At 40.2% G+C, this 11,552-nt stretch overlaps 1 protein-coding gene across 1 annotated transcript; it reads right to left on the minus strand.

Moving 5' to 3' along the window:
• Nucleotides 1-10,525: 10,525 nt before the first annotated feature.
• Nucleotides 10,526-11,269, minus strand: LOC123642651 (keratin-associated protein 24-1). The gene has a single exon (XM_045557936.1). It carries the CDS (start codon nucleotides 11,267-11,269, stop codon nucleotides 10,526-10,528), a length of 744 nt encoding a protein of 247 aa, XP_045413892.1.
• Between the last annotated feature and the right edge of the window lie 283 nt (nucleotides 11,270-11,552).

The raw sequence follows: 11,552 nt of genomic DNA on the forward strand, positions 1-11,552 counted from the left end.
CTAATGTTTAAATAGAATCTAAAGGTAAATTCAGAGGCCATACATTTTTGATTTAAAAATAAGATAGTTACTTCCCACTTTGGAATAATTTTTTCTTTAAATATGTGCAACCCTGGAGTGAGAGCAGTTAACAATAGCATCTAGAGTTCTCTGAACTCCAGGCTGTAAGGAAGAGAAAGCAAAGGTGAGACCTGCACTTCCATGTTCTTCTCATTTGTCCGTGACCTGCTATAGATACACAGCTTGGTGATTTACTGAGTCCTGACTGTCAATTGGATGAAACGCACAGACAAAAACAACAAGCCTCATGGGAATAGTGAGTAATTGAAGACCAACAATAATATTATTAGATGAGCTCTGAGACAACACATATGCTCTCTGTCAAGAATTCACTTTGCTTCTGATTCACTTCTAAAATAACCGAGGAACAATGATTTCAGCAGGTGTAGGTATAAGAGGAAATTTTAGCATGGGCAGTACAGTGTTGGGGATTATGAATACATATAGAATTCCATGATCTTGAAATATTCTGTCATGCTGGGAGTGGCAATATGGTTAATCGGACTGTCAGGCAAGACTCCAGTTCATAAGGGACTCCGAATCACACCTAGCATTCTAATTGTATGATGAGAAATTGGATAGGCAGTTTGTGGAGAAATCAAAGAAAAGGGCATAATAAACTCAATTGAACAAAAAAGTTTAAAAATCTGTTAATATTTACATTGGACTGAGAAAATATGTAGATTTAATACTCCCATCAGAAAATGTTATGTGAAAGAAGGGTTTAAAAATATAGTGGCCAATAATACAGTTTCAAGATAGCAGGCAGAAACAAACATGGAAATTATGCAATATATTAAGACCTTTGACAGCATACCAAATGTAGTAACTTTATCAACTTTTTAAACTTCATAGTAAATTGTTAGTCATTTAAACATAAACTGTCTAATACCATGATCCCCAACACCCGCCCCCCACCCCGCCCCCCGGGCACGGACAGGTCCAGTCCACGGCCTTTTGGGAACTGGGCAGCACAGCAGGAGGGGAGCGGCAGGGAAGCAAATGAAGTTTCATCTGGGTTTCCAGTTGCTCCCCATTGCTCACATCACCACCTGAGCTCCTCCTGCTGTCAGATCAGTGGTGGCATTAGATTCTCATAGGAGTGAGAACCATACTGTACTGTAAATGGCACATGCGAAGGATCTAGGTTGCACACTCCTTATGAGAATCTAATGCCTGATGCTCTGAGGTGGAGCTTAGGTGGTGATACTAGCACTGGGGAATGGCTGCAAAGGTAATATTAGGATATTAAGTATGAAATGTCCGATTTCCTTAAGTACAAAGTTTGACAGTTGATAGCTCTGACATTTCACTTTGACACTTCTTGCTTTTCTTTCCTGTTGTGAAGGTACATCTTCGGGCTCTCAAATGCACAGTTTGGCTTGTGATTATTTTTCACATTTGTTTTAGAGCAACTTTTGTGAAACCATGGATAACACCGTGTTAGTTCTGAATATGAATTCCATCGTGGAACCAATGTAATGCATACAGCTCAAAATATCATCGAAGTGTTTGGGAAGGATGTGGCTAATGAACGCACAGTATGTCAATCATTTGAGAAGTTCCATTCCGGAGATTTTAATTTTGAAAGTGAGCCATGTGGGTGACCTGAGACCAAGGTGGATAATGATGAGCTGAAAGCTGTAGTGGAAGCAAATCCATCTCAACCTATGAGTGAATTATAAGCAAGGTTTGATGTTACTATTCCAACAATATTGGACCATTTTAAATAAATTGGCAAGGTAAAGAAGCTGGACAGATGGGTACCATATGAATTAAATGACCGTCAGAAGAGAAATGATCTGGAAGCTTGCCTTTCTTTGCTGTCATAACATAAAGGTGAACCATTTCTACACCATATTGTTATGTGTGATGAAAAATAGATTATTTTTGACAATTGCAAGCATTCAGCACAATGGTTGGACAAAGATGAAGTGCCAAAACACAGCTCAAAACCAAATATTCATTTACAAAAGCTAATGGTGTCTATTTGATGGTCCAGCACTGATGTTATCCACTACGGCTTCATGAAACCTGGTCAGTTAATTACAATGGATGTATACTGCAACCAGTTGGATGAAATGATGATGATGCTTGTGATTAAGCAGTTGAGATTGGTCAATAGAGACAGGCTAATCCTCTTGCAAGACCACATGTCACAAAAAAAACAACGCTGCATAGACTAGAGAGGCTGGACTTGGAAACTCTCTCTCATCCACCATATTCACCAGACCTTGCACCAACTGACTACCACTTCTTCCAGGCTTTGGACCACTTCTTGCAAGGAAAAATACTCAATTCTCAACAAGCTGTGGAAAATGCCTTTTGTGATTTCATCACCACTCACCAAGTTTCTTCGCTGCTGGCATAAACAAGCTACCCTTCAGATGGCAAAACTGTGTCAATAGTTTAGGTACACATTTTGATTGATTGTACTGCTTCTTGTCTGAGATACAATAAACTAAACTTTTTATTTGAAATTGGACATTTCATATTTAATGACATAATAAATGTAATGCACTTAAATCATCCCCAAACTATCCATCCCAGCCTGAGTCCATGGAAAAATTGTCTTCCATGAAACCTATCCCTGGTGCCAAAAAGGTTGGAGACCACTGGTCTAGCATATACATTAAAACACACTTTAGTCATTCATTAAGTAGATTGTGCATTAAATAAATTCCAGGGTAGGGTTTTGTTTGATATATATGATTTAGGACAAAAATGTATATATATTTCTTTCTTTGTATTCCTTTCTCTGCTGTGTATAAAATAGAGGGGGGAAGCCTAAGAAAGACTTGGACACTTAATAGCTTATATATGGATTTATAAAATTTTTATAGCTGTAGAAAACAACATTTTGAAAATATAACTATCATTTTTTCTTACAAAAAATTAAAATAAATGATTATCTTTTATTTAGGAGGCAGATAATGTTGGTCAATTATACAGTAAAATTTGTGGGAAAGGAAGTTTCATTTGAGTATTTTTGAAGATAAATTTAAAAAGATCTCAGCTGGGTTCTGTGAATTAGCTGTCACTGGAGCTATGGAAACACTGTGTTATTTATTAAGCATATTTTTTGCCTAACTGAAATTGAATAGCATAGACATATGTGAATCCTCACATTCTGTGGTTTTCTAGAAGGCAATGTGCTATACAGCAGTGATCTCCAACCTTTTTAGCACCAGTGACCAGTTTCATGGAAGACAAGTTTTCCCACAGATGGGGGGGGTTGGGGAGCTCAGGTGAGTAGCTATATATGCAGCTGAAGCTTCACTCACCTGCAGCTCATCTCCTGCTGTATGTGCCCCCTGCACCTCCTTCCCCTCCCATTCCTAAGTTTCATGGAAGACAATTTTTCCATGGATGGAGGTCGAGATGGGGGGGTGGAGTGGGGGAGGTGGAGCTCTGCAACATGTTCCCTAACAGACTGTGGACCAGTATCTGTCCGTGGCCTGGAGGTTGGGGACTGCAGCTATATAGTACTACTGCCTATTTTATTTTGCTATTCAACATTTTTATTAATAGTAGCATGGAGGGTGTTGGAGATTCTATCAAGCCATAGGAAGAGACCAACTCTATTTCTCAGTACTGCTATTAATACTTTTTTTCTTTCAAAATATTAAGGGGGTATAAATGTTTTAGGTTACATGGATTATTTTTGTAATGCTTGAGTCCCGGCTATAGGTGTGCCTCTCACCAAAATATTAATAGTGTTCATAGTACCCACTAGGTTGTTTTTCCCCTTCCTCTCCTCCCCCTCCCACTGGTTGATTTCCATTGAGTTGAACTTCCCTCTGTGCACATGCGTGCTCATCGGTTCATTACAATTTAATAGTGAGTACATGTGTTGTATGTTTGAGTGTTTCTCTTGTAATTGATTTCTAGTTTTATCCCGCTGTGGTCTGAGAAGGTACGTGGTATAATTTTCATTTTTTTGAATTTGTTGAGAGCTGTTTTATGGCCTATGATATGACCAATCTTAGAGAATGTCCCATGTGCTGCTGAGAAAAATCTATATTCTGTAGTTTTGGGGTAGAATGTTTTGTAAATATCTGTCAGGCCATGTGATTTAGAGTTTGGTTTAATCCATTGTTTATTTATTTATTCTCTGCTTTGATGATTTTTTGAGCTCTGACAATGGGATGTTGAGGTCCCTGGCAATTACGATGGTGCTATTTATTTCTTTGCTTAGCTCTAGTAAAACTTGCTTTATGCATCTGGGAGCTCCTCTGTTGGGTGCTTATATATTTAGGATTGTTATGTCTTCTTGCTGAACTGCTCCTTTTCTCATAATATAATGACCCTGTTTGTCTTTCTTTACCTTTGTGAACTTAAAGTCAATTTTATTTGATATAAGAATGTCTACACCTGCTCTTTTCTGATTTTCTTTTGAGTGGAATATCTTTTTCCATCCTTTCACGTTAAGTCTGTGTGTGTCCTTGTGGTTTAGATGTATTTCCTAGAGACAGCAGAGACTTGGGTTGTGTTTTATCATCCATTCAGCCAGCCTGTTTCTTTTGAGAGGAGCATTCAGTCTGTTAACATTAATTAATACCGTTGATATGTGGGTTGTTGGTCTGTTCATCCTGTTAGGTAGTCCCTTATTGCTTTGTTTTACCTCTTGTTCTATTGTTTTATAAAAGGTGTGAGTTTGGGGGGATTTTTAGGTACCCAGCAGTCACAGGGCATGATATGGGGGAACATCTTTTCCCTCCGCATCTCAGCAGGGGTGATGCAAAGGCTACTACTGGAAGGCTGGGTCCTGAGCGGAGCTGGCTCTCTGTACCAGAGCTGTCAGGATGTTGCCAGTTGCAGAAACCTGGGATTGGCAGGTGCCAGATCTCTGCAGCACCTGCTCTCCTGTGGAATGCCTCTGCACAGACTCTGAGCAGCTCCTTGATCAGCCCAGAGGTCTGCAGTGGAAGAGGGAGACCCCTTGCAAATTGAGCTGCTCATAACTTTTGTTTCTCTCCTAATAAACAGTGTTCTCTTGGGTTGCCTCTACCTGGCTGTCTTCACCTCTTCCCAGCAGCGTGAATTGTATTGGGACTCCCAGCTTAATCTCTGAGATGACGGCTGATACTTGTGAGTAAGAATCAGCCATTCCCTGTTTGATTGAGTTGGTGGATGCTTTGATGAACTATAGAGTTGTTCTCCCTGTCAGTGGTTGATGCTTGCAGGAAAGAGCCGACTGCTGAGATGTTCTTTTGTGCCTGTGATAAGCTCCAGTCCCTCAGGTGGAGCACTTGAATGCCCCGGCTTTGTGAAGGGTCCTGTAGCTCCCAGGAGGTTGCCTGACCCGCACCACAGCAGAGGTGAGTGGGTGCAGGAGTGAGACAGTGTGTGGTTAGGTTGTGCGAGACTGGAAGGCTCTGCAAAGCCTCAGCAGGGTTCAGAGGTTGTTTTCCCAGCTGCCAGGCGGAGCTGCTGGGAGAAGTGTCAGGGCAGGCTCTCCAGACTGGGAAGGCGGCTGGTGAGGAAGGGGCCGCAATTCCCTGACAGCCCAGGTGCCTGAACACGTGGCGCTTGGCTGCTGTAGTGCCATGGGCTGGGATCTTCCCTGCCTCAGGAACTGCCCTAGTCCAACAGCAGATTGCTCTGTCTTGGACCCCTATAGTATTTTCCCATCAGTTCCGCCCACGTGAGCTCCCTCACCTGCCATGTCCAGCTCCCAAACCTCCCTTTGTGTCCCCTAGCAACTCGTTCAAGTCCTGAGGACACGGGATCCGGCCCGTGTGTCTGATCCGCTGGCGTGTATCTGGGAGAAATGCCGGTGGGCAAGGAGATCCCAGATCTGGCAGCCTGGGGCCATTGCAGGTCCTCACAGGGCAAGCGTGAGCCCCAAATTCTATGGAAACCTCAGACTGAAGGATACACCAGATGGGGTGAGGAGGTCTGTTGCCAAGTTCTCAGCTCAAACTGTTCTCCCAGTTGCAGTGGGTGGGGGTGGGGCAGGGGGACATAAGAGTCTGAATGGAAGAAAGCCAGCTCTCCCGCCTCTTGGGTCACTTTCCCTGGAGGGGAACACCGCACCGAATGCCCAAGCTCTGGGATCACCCAAGTTCTCCCCACAACTCTGTGGTTGTCATAGTGTTTGGGCTCATGGGAGTGGGAAAGCTTCCAAGAAACTTGGTAGCCCGCTGATCACTGCAGGAGCGTGGGAGAGAGAATGGGACCCCCCTTACCCGTTCCCTGGGCTCCGAGTCGCTCTGGGTTTGATCCTTACTGATATCTTTTTTTCCCTTTATACTCTTCTTTCTTTGCTTTGCAATTTTCCTCCATGAGGTCCCTAGCAGGCTCTGACCCTTCTCTCTATGACCTACACCTGAGCTGCGTCCCCTCTCCCCTCTCTTTTTTTTTGTTTTTTTTTTGAGACAGAGTCTCACTCTGTTGCCTGGGCTAGAGTGCCATGGCGTCAGCTCACAGCAACCTCAAACTCCTGGACTCAAGCAATCCTTCTGCCTCTGCCTCCCGAGTAGCTGGAACTACAGGCATGCGCCACCATGCCCGGCTAATTTTCTCTCTCTCTCTCTCTCTCTCTCTATATATATATATATATACATATATATATATATATATATTTTTTTTTTTTAGCTGTCCAAATCATTTCTTTCTGTTTTTAGTAGAGACGGGGTCTCGCTCTTGCTCAGGCTGGTCTCGAACTCCTGACCTCCAGCGATCCTCCAGCCTTGGCCTCCCAGAGTGCTAGGATTATAGGCGTGAGCCACCATGCCCGACCTCTCCCCTCTCTTTTATCTGAAACCCTTCCTTCAGGATGGTCAGGCAAGCCATGTCTCTAGTCAGCCATCTTGCCCCTCCATTAGTACTGCTATTTTGCTTTTTGTTTTTTAATAATTGATAATCAAAGCATAACTGTTAAGTCTAAAAATCACTTTGAGAATCTTCAACCTCCCCTACCTAAAACTCCCCCAAAGCTAACAATTTTTAGGTTGTATTTTTCTAGAGTTTTTTATTCTATTAATATATATATTCTATAATATAAAAATAAAAATTATATAAATGTTTCTTTGTATGTAAATGGTTATACATAAAATATGACACACTTTATATATTATATTTTTATAAATCTTAAGTTTCATATTTTGTAATATGCTTTTTATCATATTAATTCATATGGGTCCGTGCAACTCTTTTCAATTGTTGCAAGATATTTATTAGTATGACTATACTACAGTTTATTTCATAGGCTTCCATTCATGCACTTTTCTATCATTTTCAATTTTTCAGTATCTAGGCAGTGCTAAAATGAATATTACAAAACTTGAAAGAATGTTTCTGTAAGAAAGACTTTGTAAAGTGTAACTATCTAGTCATAAAATGTGTGCATTTTAAGCGTTCACATAGACGGTGGCTCTGTTAAATTTCACTTTCATCTGCAGTGTGTTAGAATATATGTTTAAGTTGACATATAATTAAATGAAAAAGTATTTGCCAAATGGATAGTAAAAAATAATATCTTGTGTTTCTAATTACTAATGAGGTTGAAGGCTTTATTAGTAATTGCCTGCTCATATCCTTTGCTTATTTTCTATTGAGTCATTTGTTTTTCTTTTTATTTGTAAAAGTTCTTAAATATTTTGGACAGTAATTTTATGGTACATGTTGTACATATTTTCTCTCAATCCTGCTATTTTTTGATAATTCTTTATTTGATTTTTTGTCTTGATAGACTTTTTTTTAGGCTTAATGTTTACAGAAAAATTGACTGGAAACTACATGGAGTTCTCATATACACTATGACCCCCCTCCACACACACACATGCACACTCTTGCTTTATTTTTAATTTCTTTATGATATTTTCTATTATCAAGAGCTTTTGATTTTGATGTAGCTGCATTTACAAATCTTTTATTAACTATTGTTTATTTGTTTTTTCTTATTAAGAATCTTCCCTACCCAAGGTCTTTAATTTCCTGTATTTTCTCCCAATTTTTAAAAAATTGATTTTAGGTTTGCTTTTCTCTGCTCAAACTTCACTATATCTCTTTTCAAATTTACCTATCACCCCTATGCTCCTTTTTCCATCAAGTACTCACCCTAGTCACTTCACCATTCAGACATCCCTTCAATGCCATTTTTCTACTGAGTGGTTTCTTGCTCTTTCAGTTAGAAGTACTCTTTCTTCCCCTGAAGTTTTCATATTATACTTAAAATAATAAAAACAGTATTGTGTTTGTTTCAATATAGTACTCTTCTGAATAGTTCTTGAGAATAGGATCTATAAATCTTGATATCCCCAAAGAGTCCTGCTCAATATCTCAAAGAATAGGTTTGTAAAGAGAAAGCATATATGTTTAATTTGGACTACTGAATACTCAGCTGGGATGTGCAGTAATGCAGTAATTATTTTCAAATACTTTAACACTAATGTTACAGAAATTGAACTGGCCCTATATGGTCAATCAATGGTTGCCAAGGACAATTATGCAATCATTATAAAGAAGAAATTTTCAGCAAATAGAATTCTCTGAAAATTGAATGAACTCACCAAGAGTGACTTAATTGTTCCCAGACATGTTCTAGCAGAAGCAGTGCATTAATATTTCTTCTAAAGCCTTTTCTATATGCAGTAAGGCCACTGAACAAACCGATAAAATGGTAGTCCCATTTGTGTGTTTCATAAGTTGTAATTGTAGACATTGACTATTGACATTGGTGTTTCTTCCCCATCCTTCCAAACTTCAGTTACATTCATCTCCATCTTATTTGCCTTTAAATGGGATTTTCTTTTTATTTGCAAAAATGCTTAGGGTATATATCATTTTATTTTTATCACTGAGATTGATGATTTTATTTCCATTTTTTTTGGATAAGAACTTTATATAGGTTAAATCACTTCTCCAGAGATTCAATATTAAATCTACTCAACTGCCCAAACCTTGTCTACAAAACCAATAAATATACATACTGTGCTGGCAAATATACATACATTTAATACTTTATGTACTTTTTATTAAATTGGTAAACTGGTTTATTTTATGAATATTTTCCCCCAATTTCCCTATATCAATATCAATCACAGACATTCCAAGAGAGATACACTTAATATACTTGTTAAAAACAGAACAAAACAAAGAAAAAATCAAAAGTCTGGAATTTCATTTTTTTTACCTTTTTTTATGGGAAACTAGCATTTTGACAATGCTATACATATTGCCCAGAACATGGATGAAACTTTAGTGAACATGAAATAAAGCATAAGGAAAATCACTATTTCCAGATAGAAATTAGTTTATTAATTAAGAACCAGGACATTTTCTGGAATCAGAACACAATAATGCAGCAGGGCAGGATTATAGGAGAAACCTGAACATAGAAGAACACTAATCATAAAGAATTTGTAACAGCATTTTGTCATTTCATTCTTTGACAAATAATTTTTGTGTTACAGCTTCTGCTGAGGCTTTCTCCTAGTCATTCAGGATAAAAGCCAAGTTCCAGTCAATCTTGTTTTATGTCTTCTTTGGAAGAGAAGATTTCCTGAAGTCTTCTGTGTGGTTTTTTTTTTTTTTCTGTTTTTGAGCTCCAATCACCATTATTATTTGCAGGTTCTTATAATCAGTAAGTAGGGAAAGGATGAAATAGCTCAGCTCATCATGTTTAAGATAATGTTATCTTTCACCTCATTAGCAAGGTGCAAGTTAGGCAGTTGGCAAAACTGCTGATAAAAAGCAAAACCAGCCCCGGCGCAGTGGCTCACGCCTGTAATCCTAGCACTCTGGGAGGCCGAGGCAGGCGGATTGTTTGAGCTCAGGAGTTCGAGACCAGCCTGAGCAAGGGTGAGACCCCTGTCTCTACTAAAAATAGAAAGAAATTGCATAGACAACTAAAAATATATATATAGAAAAATTAGCCAGGCATAGTGGTGCATGCCTGTAGTCCCAGCTGCTCGGGAGGCTGAGGCAGGAGGATTGCTTGAGCCCAGGAGTTTGAGGTTGCTGTGAGCTAGGCTGACACCACGGCACTCTAGCCCAGGCAACAGAGTGAGACTCTGACTCAAAAAAAAAAAAAAAAAAAAAAGCAAAACCGTCAGAAATAACTTGCATACTGGAATCAGTAGTCACACCAAGGAGATAGATGTCACTTCATCAGGAAAGGTAGGTGATAATCGCCCTGGCAGACAAGTGACCAGCTAAAGTAAGAAAGCTGGTGACGGTTGCATTTCATGGGAGTCTCTTCAGTGAGTCCATCATAATCAACGTCAGAAATAATATTATCTTCAGGACCAGCTTTTAACACAAAGGGCAATAACAGAGTAATAGAACAAAAGCTAGCTGGTGATAATGGCTGTGGTTCCTGAGCCTGGAAGTTATATTTGAGGTTAATGTTACAAGATTCTTAAGATGCATAAAGCAATTCAGCAGAATATTAGAGATTCTACTACTTAGAATTTGCCCCTTTGGGCAATTTCCAGCTGCTATATATGCTGCAAATTGATTAATAGCAATCCAGAGGTCTGTTACCACCACATAAATACCTCAGAGGTGGGAAGGTACTGGGTATGCAGCTCAGAGACCAGAAGCTTCTAGATAAATAGCTCAGTGGTCGGCAGCTCGAAGGCCTGTAACTCCAGTATTGGCAATTTCTTATTAAATAGCGTTGGGGTTGGCAGCTGCTGGAAATATAACATGATGGTGGGAAGCCAAGATTTTGGTAGCTTCTATATCCAAAACTACCCAGTCTGCAGTAGTTTAGAGATTGGAGACTCTTGGGTAAGTAGTTAAGTTGCCCAAAGCAGCTGGAACCATTGCCAAGGGTCTGGCGGGCTTTGGATGCACATGGAGCAGGTGTGCAATCAGATACATACCCCTTGGTCTGGATGCATGGGCTGCATCTGGGGCTGGGGCTGATGTTGGTAGTTTCACAGACACCGGAGCCTTGGCCCACTGATGGAGAGTTGCAGGGCACACAGGCATCTGATGGGTCACAACTTGTGGTACAGGTCTTGGGTTCACAGCTGGGAGATTCGCAGCTTGGCACTTCACAGTAGGATTCTTGGCAGTAATCCAGGAGCCAGAGATTTCCTTGGTAGCTACTGGGCAAGCAGTGTCCAAGGGTAGGGCTTACATCATTGGAACAAAGAGCAACAGAAGGAGTCACTGGGATGTAACAGCGAGTTCTGTAGGATGTAGCATTGCAGACCCCAGGATGGCCTAGAACAGACATGGAACCCGAGTGCATGTTCAGTAGTAGCCGTGCAGCTGTGGTGTGGCTGTGGCCCGAGGACTTTTTATATCTTCCCTGGCGATCGTCAGGATGCTCTCCAGACTCTCTTCCTTCTCTGTCCCTGGGACAGTAACACAGTAACATCTCATTAGTGTGATGTTTAGCTACAGCTGTTGAGGTCTTCACACTCATACAAAAATAAATTTATTTTGATTCTTCAAAGTATCCTTAATTGCCACTTTGCCCGTCACCCATTACTTACTATCTATAGACCATAGCTTCAGTGAATAGTGATTTT

This window comes from Lemur catta, chromosome 1, assembly GCF_020740605.2.
Source record: "Lemur catta isolate mLemCat1 chromosome 1, mLemCat1.pri, whole genome shotgun sequence".
NCBI classification, from domain to species: Eukaryota; Metazoa; Chordata; class Mammalia; order Primates; family Lemuridae; genus Lemur; species Lemur catta.

Excerpts from the sequence above, each read along its gene's own strand:
- LOC123642651 (XM_045557936.1), bottom strand. The coding sequence starts at position 11,269 with ATGCACTCGGGTTCCATGTCTGTTCTAGGCCATCCTGGGGTCTGCAAT.